At 30.0% G+C, this 17,008-nt stretch overlaps 1 protein-coding gene across 5 annotated transcripts in view; it reads right to left on the reverse strand.

The window, feature by feature from the left end:
* Positions 1–17,008, reverse strand: part of LOC113395802 (protein spire) — a 145,782-nt gene that overhangs the window by 32,228 nt on the left and 96,546 nt on the right. For 3 of the 5 annotated variants that reach the window (XM_026633491.2, XM_026633490.2, XM_026633493.2), the window contains exons 5-9: positions 12,527–12,733; positions 9,153–9,182; positions 8,656–8,828; positions 8,307–8,370; positions 7,557–7,671 (exon numbers count right to left, since the gene is read on the reverse strand). In XM_026633491.2, coding sequence (XP_026489276.2) covers positions 7,557–7,671; positions 8,307–8,370; positions 8,656–8,828; positions 9,153–9,182; positions 12,527–12,733 — 589 coding nt within the window. The remainder of the gene's footprint in view (positions 1–7,556; positions 7,672–8,306; positions 8,371–8,655; positions 8,829–9,152; positions 9,183–12,526; positions 12,734–17,008) is intronic. The other 2 variants (XM_026633492.2, XM_026633495.2) reach the window with 1 other exon arrangement.

Below are 17,008 nucleotides of genomic sequence, written 5' to 3' on the forward strand. Positions count from 1 at the left end.
ACTTGAACCGTGCCGCTTTCCTTTACTGGTTTAAAAACTTGCAATAAAACGTAACGTGAATGTAATAACTCCGACAGAATCCCGTAAATTATACGTATATTATATACGATCTAGGTTACGACTCGATTCGACTGATCGAAGTGAGTTAAATGGCTTCTATTCTTTATATTTATTTAATCTTAAAACGAATTATATATAAATATATTTATAAACTACGACTAGGTATGTTAAACTCGGCGAACTTGGCGGTACATACGTTTTATATAACTGACTAAAAGATCGAACTTCATGTAAAAATAAAACCCACAACGAATTATATATTACATAATATAACTTTCTGACTTTCAAATGTCCACCCAAACTGGTGGGTTAGTGATAACTAAATAAAAGTCGTCGTAGGTTATATTATACATTATTTGTTAATGTACTTTGAAGCCAAAAACGTAACAGTCTGTTAATATCCCACTGCTGGACTAAGTCCTCCTATTATTTTAACCGTTTGAAGCTTATTACACCACGTAGCTCTGATGTGACAGATTTTTATCACAAATATACAGGTTTCTTTTCTGTGATTTCCTTAACAACCGAGCACGATTTTAAACACAGAACATGTCGATGTTGCTTGCCGGGATTGGAACCCGCAGTCTTGGTCAGTCAGTTATGATGCCCATGTTTTAATCACTGGACAATATATTTTAAGGACTGTACAAATTAATTTTAAAACAGTATCATGTCATTCTCATATATTTATCGATGTAATCTGAACTGAAATAAAACGGAAGTATATTCTGAATCAATTTTATTTTTGTGGTTCGGTTAGTTGCATTTCATCCCTTGTGATGATTCTTTTCGTCATAAGAAAATCAGACGTCTTCAAAATATTTAATTAGGTCAGCGGAATGCATCCTCCATTTCGGGGCATATCAAGAAGGCCTATCTATTAGAATCGGGCGTTTGATTAGAACATATTACGGTATATAGACTAGAATGTTATGTAATAGGTGACTGCACTACTTTTAAAAACGAGTCCGCTCACTTTGACCGGATAGAATGTTACCACTACGCTTGACATCGTCTCATCAAGATATTACTTTGATTAAATTAATTAATTAAATCAATGGTTAAGCTCTCACAACGAATAGTTAAGTTTATTGATTTTGTTCTTATTTATCGGAGCAACGAAATGCCATTACTTTTTGCACTAGAGTAGTTAGTTACGAAAAATGGGGTTTGATACTCTTCGTCTCATACAAAGACGGTCAACGGCCTTTTTTACTTTACTTTGTATAGGTAGATAGTAGGTAGGTGTATTGAATACTTTACCTATAAATGGAAAGAAGATGCAACAAAATTCTAGTGAATAGTAAACGACATCCAGTGTTGTGTCATAAATATTAAGAAGCAAGAAAAAAATTACAATGAGAACTTAGTCTAAAAAATGGTAATTCTTTCTTTGAAAACAGGTATGTAATTTTTTCTATAAAATGTCTCGGTTACATTGTAAATATTATTTATGTAAAATATAACAGAATTCTTCGACAATATCACAGTAAACTCACGTAGGGTAAGATAACACGTTGATAAAAATCACATTCTCATTCCTAGATTCATTCACAATATCTAGATCTTGCGTAACACATTTCTAACATGATCTACCATTGTACTGTAAGTTTATATAAGAAATTTCGAGATATTAACGAAAATACAGTATTAAGAAATATATTTCAAGGTAAGAAAAAAAAAAAAAGGAAACTTAAATCGCCAAATATTTTAATATTATGTTTTTTTTTTTTTAATACTTACGACTTATATCCATGGCAAGAGTATTCGTTACACATACACCCATCATTAATGATACAGTATTTTTAAACACCAATTAAAAGTCTTATCGACCGGTCACTGCAACTCTAAAGAGTTTGATTTAATCTAAATTAACATTTAATTATGTGACACGATTTTCTCACGGAACACATACAGTCCAATATCGATACTTAATCGCATTTGCACAGTAACCCTCTATTACAGAAGCCATAAACACAACACTTAATTAAATTAGGTTATTTATCGTACTATTTCCAGTTATATATAATTTCAACCTTTTTATTATTTAGAATATCTTTTATTTTATTTATATAATTTTAATCTGATTTGAAAATATTTTAAGGCGGTAGTACACGAGTACACGGCTGTAGAATCGGACACCGACTGCGGCAAGATTGTTACATGCTTGCTATGCTTGAAGCAAGCGCTTCTCAAAGTTATAATGTTTTATTTTAAATGTTATTATGTTATTATTTAAATTGATTATACGTTTCCTATATTAGTATAGCTTGGGTCGAGATTTGCACTTTCTTTTTCGCACAAAAATCTAACATTTTTTTATACTAATCTCTACCGCAGTACCTTTCGAATTATATAAGTTTACATTTCCCCTTTTTGTATAATAAATATAAAAAGAGTAATAACAATTTCCGTGTTCTTGTTTTGATTAAAATATATAATTTATACAAAAATATTCTTAAATATCGTAATTTACGTTTTTAGTATACTCATATAATATTTCAATTATTTGTTTGGATTTTTTTAACATCTAAATACATAATAAAAAATTAAAATGGCTAACTGACATACAACGTAAAGCCTTAGCATTAACAAGAGATTTTTCAATATTCATCTCTTATTTCGGTAAATAACGGATGAATGTTTAAGTGGAAATTCGTCATTTATTATGTTAGACATAAGGAAATCGGCATTGGTGAGTTGAAGACGGATCACAAAGTTTTTAAAAAATGATCATCTACGAGGATGATTCTTAGGATGAAAGTTTATATATATATTTTGAAAGTTAAAGGTATGGAAATCAGTGTTCAGACTTATTTTTTATGAGTATAAAATAGTTGATGTGGTGTTTTTTAAAATTCAGGCTTTGAGAGGGTGAATTTTGGGGATAAAAGTTTAAATCAAGAGTTCGTCGATATATGTATTAGGGCTTGCATTTATTATATTTGTTTCTTTAGGAGGTTAAACTGGGGATGACGTTTAAAGGGAACGTCCCGTCCATCATTTTTTACAGATTTCGTATTATGATTTCCGATGAGATATTCTATCGGGTATCTTAATCTTATACTTAATGTTTATTTTTATTGTTTGAAAAACAAGACAAAATACAAAAGAGATGAAAACGAAATGGTCGAGCAACACTAACGACTCACAGACCGATGGACCTGCTTTATGCAATCTGTTTTTGTTCATTTTGCCTCCAGTTTTACGCTCTATTCTTGATACAATGGTTACAATTTTTATTCTTATTTTAAAATATGAAACTTTACCAAATAAAGAAAAACTAATTGCTTAAATGATATGTACATTACAAACATTGAGAAACACTGGAAAATTCTTTATTTGAATAAATATTCACTATCTGGTTTAGAACAATGTACGTATTTGCAACGTAAAACGAAATATTCGAATAAACAAGTTTTTTTTCGAATATTTTATATTCTGTTTTGCTTACTTAAAAAATTGGTTAGTACATATACATAGTAAAACATTTTTTTACGTACAAAGAATTAACATAGCAATTTTATGTGTTTACTAGCTTACTTTTAATACAATAATATTTATTGTTCTATCAGAGCACAAAATTATATTTTACGATTTGCATTAATCTCGATATTTTTTTACTTATAGGTATATACGAGTGTTACGTTCCGAGTTAATATAACGTATATTTAAATCAAGATAAGTTAAAAGAAAAAGTTATTAGTTCGCTTGTGATTAATTTTATATGGCAATTTGTTTTATTATAATGACAAACCTTGACACGATTGTAAAAATTATGCTAAGCTAATAAAACCATTGTTAAATATAATAATATTATAATACGTAAACAATATTAAATGTATAATTATTACTAAATGTACCTACTAAAGAATTCCGAGCGTGGAATGAGCAAGTGCTTTAAATCTTAGACCGATCGATACCCAGGTCTCCTACGTGACCTAGAAAGTTTTGGCGCCAGTTATTATTTATAACAATGTTTTGATCTCAATCATACAATTTGCAAATGTCATAAGTTTTGTATCAATCTGTTGAAACATTATCATTACGTTAAATATGAGTGTGTATGAAAACTCCTTTCTATAGTTAAAATTATTTTCATAATTTATTAAGACACTTAACAATTTTTCATCAATTTATGAATGATATTTATCTTTGTAATCAGCTATAACACACGTCATTTTTCATTATTCTCCAATATGATCTTTTTTTAACAGATCGCCAAAAGGACTATTCCATTTACCACAGATAATAAAATGTTAAGCTGGGTCATGAATCGATTACCAATGTTAACGTTCGATTATAGTAGACATAAATATTAGTTCGAAATATAAAGTAGTTAATATTCTAAATCATAACATTACAAATTATTATCAGCTACTTCCATGACGTCGGAATATAATGCGATTTTCAGCGTAGAATGGGTATGTTTTAATCCTTAATTTTGCACTTGGCAAAGCCTAGTTATCATTTAAAAGTTCCAAATGTGACAATTCACTCTATATAATTAAAACAAACTCTTAACTAAAACAAATCGTGAATGTCTTTATTTTTATTTCACTTTATCTTTGAACATATGTATGTACGGAGTCATTTCTTTCTGACCGAACGTTATTGCAATCCAGTTCCTAAACGTGCAGAGCTGAATACGAATGTTTTTTTTTAAATGTATATATGCTAAATACATTCAACATTGACCTAAACGACACGTATTCAAAGCTTTGTTTCAAGAGCGGTAGTTGTTAAATCTATAGGTGGGATGTGAAACAGAACGCCTGGACATAATTTACATAAAATATTATATGATATGTTAATGTAGTGACAATTATAAATAATGATACTCGATTTACAATACCTACGAGTGTACCGTAGTGTCTGCTCTAGTACATCCTATTCCATTCAGCAGCAGGAGAAATTAAATTAAGTAACACATATTAGATTTAGTTACTTTTTTTTACATAGTATATACTATATTTACTATATTACTTCTAGAGCTTTGGTAGCCATTTTAGATTTCGACCAATGATGTCATATCAATTCAAAGTCAAACTTCTTTATTTATATATTACACATATTTGTTACCGATGATGTAACAAATATAAATACAAATAAATCACACGATAACTTCTATTAAAGACCATATTGTTTATCCGCGGGACCATCTAAAAAAAGTCTTCTATTTTGATCCATCGAATTAGGCTGAATTGTTATATTATGTCAGTCAGTTATTTTAATTTTTTATTAAGTTAATATTAATTGGCGAAATAATCTGTGCCCTCTCAGCACAAATAAAAGCTTAAATTACAATAAAAAAACCCAAACAAATAATTTAAATAATATATGAGTACAATAAAAACTTAAATTACGTTTTTTAAGAATATTTTTGAATGAGAACAGGAAGACAAAGAATTGGAAAATAATTAATTAAAATTTATTTTTCATCCTTTGTTTATTGTTTCCATTCAGATAATAAAGCACGCATTATCTTGACGTTACACGTAAAACCCGAGACCTAACTTGGTAATTTTATTACGGTATTGTACGCGAAACATAATTTATTGTCACTGTGTGTTGATGCGTTACGAAACTAGATTACGGCCTGATGCAACCGACTTAAGAGCAGCCTCTTAGAGTAGAATATAAATTATAAGCTTAGACAAAGAGAGTAGTGACATCAATCACAAATTTAAGTTTTAACGTTTAAATACATGCTCTAACTTTATTAATTTTCGCATTTCATTGAAGATTATCATATTATTTTAAAAATAAAACGCTATTGCAATGATTTTTAGGATTAAAACTAATAATTTAAATGTTAAAGTTATTATACAGTACTATTACATTAAATTATTAGTTTATAATAATAATCTCGTCGCACAAATCGTTCTATTAAACAATTGCGGTGTGAGATAAATTAAATACACTAAACTTGAGTTTACAGGTGTAAAAAAACTTTGATTCAAGATGATAATAGAGTATTTATTCATTTACATGCAAAACTGTTTTACCGTCGAATTATAATGCTAATAATATTAAACATATTATTAAATGATTGACAAGATAATATTATGAGGAGTATGTGTGGTGTTCAGTGTAAAGTTATCCTCACCGCCCATAGATATTGGCCTCGTAAGAGATGTTAACCTTTCCTTACATCGTCAATACGCCACCAACCTTGTGTCGGTAGTTGCAAACTAACTTATCCTTTAAATTTCTAATAAAAATGTGTGATACCTACGTGGGCAAGCTCGCACAAAACCCCACCACAGACTAACAATTTATTTATTTTAAATAATACGAAGCTAGGTTAGTACCTAGACACAAGTTGGTGATTGTAATAATGTTTGGTGCATAAAATCTTCATTACGGATCGTAAATAATATCTAAGAGTAGCAGTATTAGAGTTTGTATGTAAAATAAATCAACTAAAACTTAGTACGAAATGAATGATAACTAGCGCCTGTTAAAAATTAATAGCAAAAAAATTTGTTTGCGTAATCGGTATTTTTTAATAGAAAAATATATAATACAGATATCCAGTAAATATAAAAAAATACATCCAAACTGAATTTAGAAAACACTTGTATAATTTTATATCAACTGCATGATTCAGGTATGTTAGCGTTTCGGGAGTCGTAATAAAGGATTGGGAATCTGGAACAATTAATGATGATTTAAAATTGGCATGACACTGGGTGATGATGGGACTGGGATAATGATTTCAGGCATAACTTTTTCTGTCTAAATATTTTAAAAGAAGAAGTGATTAAGAGGTTTTTGTGTTATATAAGTAGACAAAGGTAGTTAAAAATGTAAATTCTATTCGCTAAAAGGAGGAAGGAAAAGGAGGATGAAAAAAGTAAAATCATGTAGGTAAATATAATATCTGAAAATCTAGTTTTCATTTTAAACTAGCTGTGTCCGCGACTTCGTGCGCGTTGTTTGAATTGAAGTTATTTGGATATTGTAGCATGGTTTAATTTTTATTCTATATATATTTCTAAAATAAAAGTAGCCTAAGTTACTCCTTATTACATCCGCTATCTGCCAGTGAAAGTCCCGTCAAAATCAGTTCAGCCGTTCCAGAGATTAGCCGGAACAAACAGACAGACATACAGACAAAAATTGTAAAAAATGTTATTTTGGTATATGTACCGTGTATACATACATATGCATTTAGTAAAAATGGGTTATTTTAGTATTACAAACAGATACTCCAATTTTATTATATGTATAGATATGATGTTTCAGTGGAAACTTTAGAGAGATTCCTACTAATCATAGACAAGTGTTCTTTTATATTAAATTATAATAATATAATATACGCTTCGTTCTGCATTATATACACAAGATCCAGGCTTTTCAAACTGGGCGATTTAAAATAATTCCTAATCAGCTGTCATTATCGACGTCACTTTGATGCATTTATAAGAAGCTCTCCTACCGATGAACATTTTCAAATAAATGTGAGTAAATAATAAGATAAAATGACTTACATAATCGCCTTGAGTAAGGTGTTGGCCTGAGCTGACGTCCCACTTGGATTGAGGCTAGTAGCTGTTCTCGTGGAGTCACTTCCCGTCGAGGTGGTGGTAGCTTCCGTTCCGAAGCCTAATGCAGATTGAAATAAAATGAATAAAACTTAAAATAAATAATGTATGTAGTATTATTTATTACCAATTTGATTCAAATTTAATTATGTTGTCGGTGTAGTGCTTAGTTTGTAAGGCTGGCTTGGCTGGGTTTAAATTATGAATTTAAATTGAGAAAACTTCACAATTGTCAGTCCGACTTTTGGGTTTAATATTAAGAAATTTCATTAGACGTCCGGTATTAATATATGACAGTTATTACTTTTTAATGCAATAAATTTATACATGTCTGCATTGAGAAAGTTGGACAGAAGAACATCATCGTAATTTATGTGATAATTACAAGAAATTATAACACAGATAAAAAAATATATATATTATCAAACAAATGTATTGTATTCGAAAATATTTTTAATTATAAAATTAAAAATATTTTCGAATCCAAGTGTCCCAACTATTCAAATCTATATTAAATACTCATAAAAAAATGTTTTCTTAACATAATTTCAAATAGTAAATATTATTCAACATGTTGAACTCGATGATTTATTATCTATTTCTATATTATCACATTACACTAAAAACCTATTAACAATTAGGTCTACCAATTTATTAATTTACTTATACAAAGACAAAACGATTACAAAACAGTACCTTTTTGAGTGGAGGCCTACTTCTAATAAATTCGAGTATCATTGCATGCGCATCCTTCTTGACACTGCAAAAAAATAAACAATTTTGTTATATTTTAGTATATGAAGGAACATGGTTAACAATAACATACGTGAAAATGCTTTATTATAACAAAATCATTATAAAAGTAAGTATAAAAAGTATTAGCCATAGCCATCTTCTTATCGCTCATCAAATGTTTTTTTATTTTTATTTCGTTTTGTTTTTTTATTGTCAAATACGTTGTAAGCTAAAATGTTTTGATTTATAAAAATTATGGCTAAGTATTATCGTAAGTACAAGTATTGATTTACGAGTATAATTAACCTACCTTTGCGGTATCGCACCATCCACTTTTCTTAAAGTATACCGCCTCGACCTTATGTCATCCATGAGTATTTCATACGGAGTTAATTCATATTCTATAGGAGTTCTTGAATAGTTAACTTTCTTTAGTTTCACTCCCATACGCAATTCCCCAATCACTTGCATCCAGAATCGCGCCTGTAATATTTTAATAGCAATTAGTTGTTTGCATTATTTTGCTTATAAAAGATTGTCAGGAAACAATTAAAATATTAAAAATGCAAATTATGTAACCATTTATTTCAATAAGTTCTATAACTAGTGATCTCTATTTATAGCTACGATTAAATACATTGTTAAATTAAATAGATTGTTACATTGTTTGTGTTTTATACGGTTTCAGTACATTACCATTTATTTTAAAGGTTTTGGAAAATAAATAAAAGAAAAACGTAAATTAATCATGCACTCTAAGACACTAATAACAACAAAAAAAAAGCCTCTGAATATTTAAGTACATACTTGTAAAGCTCTCCAAATCCGTCGGTTTGACTATAATAAAGAAAGTGAAATCAGAACATTGTAAAAGAAAGAACTTTGAAATTGTTATGCTGCTTTACTTTTTAAAAATAAATACTCAGGAGCTAGAATTCACTTCAGATTAATAAATCACTAGTTGAATTTCATCTTTTGTTATAGCACTTTATTAAAAAATGGACAAATTAACAATCTTAAGATTGTTTTTATAACTTTAATTTTAAGCATTTTTATACACGTAGATTATTATAATCCATTTCTAAAAATTGTTTTAATCGGGAAAGGGTAATTTAAACATAATAAATTCATTATTATACATAATCTCATTCATACGAAATAATGACCTTCATCTCTAAATTATACTTTATGACTAAGCTGTTATGAATTGAGATGGAAGGATCGCTAGTGGTTTGCGGCTAGTAACGCCAGCACGCTTTAACTAACCTGTCATCATACTACTTCTAACATGTATTAACAGTAACCAGCTACTAAATTCGTGATCCAAGTGTTGAGTAACTCTGCCTAAATGTCAACCTTGCTTAATTTAAGTTAGCAATAATTTATAATTATGAGCTACCGTCGTTAATAATTACAGACTTCATAAACCTTTTTATACAAATATTGCTTTAATTACGACAGCATTCGGAGTAATCTATTTTCCACATATTTTAATATTTTCCGGGATCCCAAAATTTGTTTTGTGATTGTATTAATACATTGGACCGTTTACAGTGTAGTTAATATTCGAATCAATATAGAAACCAGGAGTTGTCAATCTATTTATTACTAATAATAATTACTCTATCTATAATATAATAAGTCTATCTACTCGATAATTAATTACATATGTCTATACTGCGTATGATATGCTAAGTGATTCAGAATCTGTCCATTGTTTATCTGTCCATTCATTATTCTATCCTCTATTATCATCGACCGAACAGCTGTGTGTATTTATTGCGATTTAATTCAAGAACATTTAATGAACTTGCTAAATAGTTAACGAAGATTTACATCACATTACTATTAGACTAGCGTCGTTTTTAAATACAGCATCAAAAGCGTAAATATGCAGAAATACGTGAAAAGATTGAATTTTATGTATATTATATTATGTGGTTGATATAGAACCCTGATTGTTGAATAAAAAGCTTGTTATATTTATGCATTGTTTAAACCTGCATTCTGTAAAACTAGAAATAGTTCAAATCATTTGTGTATTTTTTTCGCGTCGAATCGAGGCATGTCAAAGCTGGAGCACTTAGTATTTTACCGACATCGCTATTAAAGGTTCATGAATATATATAAGGTACATGACATACGTAAAGATGCATTTCATTCATACCTACCTATGTATAGGCGGTATGAATGTTCCGTTGTGAATAACTATTAATTAAAATATATAAATAATTTACCTACTAGGTCATTGACATTCAATTAAAATATTGCATTTTCAAAATTATAACTCCTCATAAAACTGCGAGCCATTTTTAATGTATTTAAGGTATTTTTACCATCACACATTTTCTCACAAGTACATTGTTTTCAGTAAAATTATCAACTTTAATAATAACATTTTTTAGCTTGCGTGAATAATTTAACAAACTCAAAAAATATAAAAAAATTTAAACGTTTTCTGAATATTACATTTATTACGCCGTGGGACTTTCGAAGTTCTTTGTCAAAGTCTTGAAATAAACTAAACGATTCAAGATGTATCGTAATCGAAGCAATTGTTGTTGCCCACTGCTCACTACGATCACCTGCACCAGGTGAACAGTTCACACGCTAGTCGTACACTGTCTAGTGAGTCGTATAATACAGTGGTTCTCAAATTTGGAATTCATAGAGCTCGAAATTTTGTTATTTTATTAAGCGAATAATTTTCGAAACATGGCAAGCTTAAAAATTAAGACTTGCTAACCTCTTTGCATAATGGAAAATTAAAAAATTAAAAAGACAAAACAGAACGTGAGTATGTTTCAAAGTATTAGTTAAAAAAGCAAAGTATCTTTATAGAATCACATTTGTTTCATCCACTTGCGGTTTTTTTTTTAAATTTATAATATTTTCATCTAACATAGTTTGTAGTTGTGTAATTGGCTTCTCGATAAAAAAAAATATGGCTTTACTATATGTAGTTCAAAGAATACTTGTACTCTACCATTTTTCTGCGAACGACGGATTGAGAGCCACTGGTATAGTAGGTAATAGGTATAATCTAATTAATTCAACGCAAAATTCCTAGAGAGCATGCCGCTATTAATATTTACACCGGCATCAGCACGCACGCCGACGCCGGCAAGTTGCGAAATATTCGCATACCATACGCACTGAATTATATATATAATATTTTGGGTATCCGATTTGTTTTAAGATATTTAATACGTACAGTTTTGCAAGCTTATTTTAAAGCAAGTGCGAAGTCTGTAGAAAAAGTCTTAGATTATATATATATAACAAATTTACGGGAAAATATAATAAGTTTTTAATTTAAATTTTATGTCTTACCACACAAAAACTTTACAATTTTATACTCTCAACTCCCTGGAACTGTACTACAGATAAGTTTGGGAATGTCTGATTGCTATGGATAAAGAACTGACATCGGAACTTGCGAATGAAACCACGAGTTATGTATTTAATATACGTAGTGAAACATTACATATTTGTCATCATGACACGAGGCAAGAGATAATTATTCCTGCAATGTTCCACCCACTAGCATATGGAAATAAAGTGATTACTTCATATCTAATCTATATAACGAAATAACAAACCACTGAAATGTCTGTATGAGAAAATTAATTGCTAAGTATTCAATTACTCGCAACAACAATCATAACTTCCCACTTTATATGCAAACCAGTACCGTAACTAAGTAATAATGTCTATCGTTTGATTGGCGTTAATTATCCGTTACATCTACAATTTATTCTATTTACATACCCTGAAATTAATTTTGTAACTTACAACACTTCACTTTATATCGCAGTGAATGTTGTAACATTTATAATTAGATTAAAGATTTACTGCCTAACTCTAAACGCTGTTTAACGGGTGTTAAGTTAAACACGAATTCGTAGAGAGAAATCAACGATGAATGAAAAAGTTCTTTAATCATTGTTGACACTAAGCAAGGTTTGTAGGTAAAACCGATAGAGAATTGGAAGACTTTAGATTATCTCTTGCAAAACTTTATCATTTTTTATGTATAAGTATATATTTAATTTTATATTGGGCAATCACGAACATCCATATACAGATTTGTTCAGGTTTTTATACTTTACAAACACACAATGTCTTTTGAGACCAACAATATATATAAAGATTTACCCTGGATCGTTGACAAAACTTACCCAATCAGAGAATTGTAGAGTATCGAGATGCGTGGCGGAATCTTCAGCGGCACCGAGGTCCCGTGCTCCTCCGACTCGTACTCGTGCTAGGAACGACGCCAGCTCAAGCGCCTCGGCGACCAGCGCCCTGCACACCGCGCGGTAGTGCGCCGCAGCCGTCTCCCGCGCTATGCGACCGCTGCCACCTCCGCAGTGCCAAATACAACGCTGCGAAAATAAACACTTACATTTTTAAATACGTAACAATAATGAAACATTATGATTTTATCTAAATTCTGTTTTTGATAACGAGTTCCTATTCCCGTGGAGTACCAATTTCCATATTCCGAATTAAGATTTACTTAACAATAAAACTCAATAGTTTTTAATAGCTCCAATAGCCCAATAAGCGAGCCACTATACAAAGGAACGAGAATTCAGTAGCATCAGCATCCTTATAGCTATCATCATAAGGGCGTACAACAATCAACAATCACGAAAGTCAAATCAACAGTCGTCGAGGAACGATCAATCGTAAATACGGTACTTTTAAACTTTTATTTGATGTTTAGTAATTATACCGTGGCTTGTAAATCATTAACTTTAACCGTAAGTTTGGACAAACAATATGTAGGTGATTAAAACAAAAGATATATATATACTCATTATTAAATGCGAGTAACAAAGAAATTACGTTTGATTATACCTAATGTAAATTAATTCGTTTGCGTCACATATTTAACATATCGTTATCGCTTTTTATATGAATAATTATTGTTTAATCCGAAAATACATATGTGTGTCCGGTTGAACGCCTGATTGTATTTTGATACAAATCTTTAAAATCGTCGTCTTGCACGATCAACGAAGGAATTCACATAACAGCGTATTTGCTCTGGGCTTCAAATAAACTCTGAGTATTACGACAACGTTGTCTTGTAAATATTTATTTGCTAAACTATTGAAATATGCATAAGTACGTACAATTCTCGAGCTAGTTCAGTGTGCATGTTTTAGTTATTTCAACCAGTCATCCCGCATGTACTAACATTTCAATAATGCTCGTCGGCCACACGTAAACAAATTATTTGCCTCCAACATATGTCTATTTACGAACGCAAATTAGAAATACAATGGATTTAAACCACTTGTCCGTAGATGGAATTTATTATTAAGTCAAGTTTCTTTTCACGAGAAAAATTATGTAAAAAAAAACTTTTATTAAATTTTTAGAAATATAAAGCTTTGTGATAGGGCTTTGTACAAGCCCGCCTGAGAAGGTACCACCCACTCATCAGATATACTACCGCCAAACCGCAGTACTCGGTATTGTTGTGTTCCGATTTGAAGGGTGAGTGAGCCAGTGTAACTACAGGCGCAAGGGACTTAACATCTTAGTTCCCAAGATTGGTGGCGCATTGTTGATGTAAGGAATGGTTAATATTTCCTACAGCACCATTGTATATGGCCCATTTGATCGTCCCTACCAATATCATACAAAAATACTAGATTGTTTTGTTCCCGATTTAATTGTCATTATTTATTTCTTATACAAATCCGTATACTTAAACTCATACAAAAATGTTTATATTCCATTACAACATATTCTCGTTTTTTTTTAACTTTCCTTGAAATTTTCTGATTAATAACATAAAATCAACCAATATAATATGATGATACGTTGACACGGTCGTTCTTAAATACCCCCAGTTCATGTCAACAAAAAAAAAAATTCGTTTAAATTGTATAATTATAAATTACCAATTAATATTATAGTTGCTTTTATCTTTATACGAAAATCTTGTGCGTGAAAGTGTGTGCGTTTTGCGTACACGAACGTGTGTATAATGTTAAATAAAGCGTATGAAGTAGTTTTTGATTATACAATTTATAACTATTTATAGACTTTTTAAAATTAAATATGAATAAATTAGCTTATTATTAAAATATATCGGACTGTACAAATTACAGATAAACGTATTTTATTACGACGCGATCCTTACAGAAATACCATAACTTGCGAAACAATTGCAATTAAACTTGATGGATGGAAAGTCGATTATTACTTAATATCAAATGTTTATTGATATGAATATTCGACAGTATCGAGCTGTAGTATTTCACATTTATCGTATTTAAGTCGTTAGCGATATAGCGTTACTATGTTTCGAGTGTTGAAACTGTGATTTATTGAATTCCTTAATTTCCTGATTAGCTAATATGATCGGCTTTGATTGGATTTATATTTTTGGCATATTAAAAAAATTGATGATGAAACGAGAAACTCTATTTAATAGTAGAAAATTTATTTACTTTTAATTTTGACAAAACAAAACCTGCTTAGTTTCTTTTTCCGGCTTTCTGATTCTTTTCCGAACCGGTGGTAGTTTTTACTTACACTATCAATAAATAAGTGCTTTTAGATTCAATGTATTTTTAAATCGGCAGCGCAAAAACTACTTTTATATTCTACTCATTATTATAATTCTACCAAAAATCATAGAAAATGACGGTTATAGACATCGAACCGTTAAACGAATGGCTATAGACAGCGGACTCACATAGATAACGTTAGAATAAAAAAAATAGTTTAATAAATTGTTAATTATATCGTCCTTATTACAAACCATAGGATAGGCATTAATACTCTATAGATATATCGCTTGTATAATTACACTGGTTCATATAAAACGTAATTAAAGTAAATTAAATTCGTATTTTAAGATATATTTTTATTGCTTAGAACCACTTACTCTGTGGACCGGATAATATCTCGCCTTGCTATAATATTGATGAAGTTCAACCGTACTGACCCAGCGACCTACTTCAGCTACGAGATAACATCCAAGAAAAGTGGAGAAAATTGCTCTAAACATTTTCTTTTTACCCTCTGACACTTTGATATAAAGGCAAAGAAAATATTTTGCGCAAAACGAGCTTTAATATCATCCCAGTAGTATTTAATGAGACGTCTAACTCTTTACGCTATATTTTATGCAAATATAAATAGAAATGTAGAATATCATATTCATTTTTATAGTAGTAGAAATGTCTTCATGTCATATCAAACATAGCTAGCATGATAGCTCGGCCACGGCCTTCTCTCTTTTTGAGGAGATGGTTTTGGATCTCAGTCCCGTCTGCTCCAATACATGTTTGTAGTAATACATATGCTTATCATCTTAAATATGCAGTTTTCTTGATGTTTTCCTTCACCGCCGAGCATTAAACGAAATCAACATATTCATCCACAAGAAGCACATGATTTTTTTTTGAGGCTGATTGAACCCGCAATCAAAGCCATGAATAGATTATGTATATCATAATTGAATCTGAATGAAGTTTTTGAAAAATGTAGGTAGTCCGATTTTAAGTGGCAACGAATCCCTCTTCTTAAGAAAAGAAATGACATTTGTCCAGTAGAGGGTTAGAGAATAACACGTATTTGTGAACGTAAAAGTTTACAATAATTCCATTATATAAACCCACTAGCAAAAAAAATTTTATGTCTTTAAGAACACTTTGAATTAAGCATTTATCACGGCAATAATATATCCGTGAGAGGTCATGGCGTCACACGAACTATCGATAGGGAAATATTAGCATCTCAGATGATATAACAGAAATAACATCGTGTAGTCTCCATAAATGGAGCTCGCTGTAAATAGTTAAGTAACCAATTAGTGCCGCGCGTCAAATCGTACGGTCAGAGGTCAGCAGAAATTATTCACAGAAAGCACAATATTGTATATCCGATTTTCACCTATTATAAAAAGTTGTATTTTTTCTAACGGCGATAATAATATAAAACTATATATCTAATATTGTTGTAAGAAATTGAAAAAAAAATTACAATCGTTTATTTTAAGAACCTAATAAGATTAAAAAAATGTTGCTATTTTTTATGTGTTTTCATTATATTGTTTAGTATTATGTACGATAATAGACAATAGATAATAGAAGAATATTACGTATTGAACATAGTGCAACATACATCTTATATTTTTTATGGCATAGGATATTTAGGTAAGTGGTCATTAGTGATCATATACATTGTCACCGTAAAGACCACCAAATAAAATTAATTCTTAATTTATAAGCAATATATAATTACAGGAACTATAATTAGTTCCTGTAATTATATATTGTTTTTTTTATTTAATTATATATTCGATAGACGAAAGAATCCGTCATTAGACGGATAATATATCGAATTTAAAAACCAACTTGACAGGAATAATATTGCTGTCCTTGTCTTACGTGTGGTCTTAAAAAGAGTAACCAAATCAGTTATTTAGTTTTAATTATAGTTTGATTTATAGTTAATAAAACAGTTTTACATAAAAAAAAATATTTAAATGAGACTTTTAACTTTAATTGATGTTTACCATTTCCGTAATTGTGTTGTGTCTGAATGTTTTTTAATTGAATATATCTTCAAACCGCTACGAGGGTATATTTTAATTTATGTAAGAATACTTTTTTAGATATATATTAACCGAT

The sequence above is a fragment of the Vanessa tameamea genome, chromosome 4 (assembly GCF_037043105.1).
Source record: "Vanessa tameamea isolate UH-Manoa-2023 chromosome 4, ilVanTame1 primary haplotype, whole genome shotgun sequence".
In the NCBI taxonomy this organism is placed as follows: Eukaryota; Metazoa; Arthropoda; class Insecta; order Lepidoptera; family Nymphalidae; genus Vanessa; species Vanessa tameamea.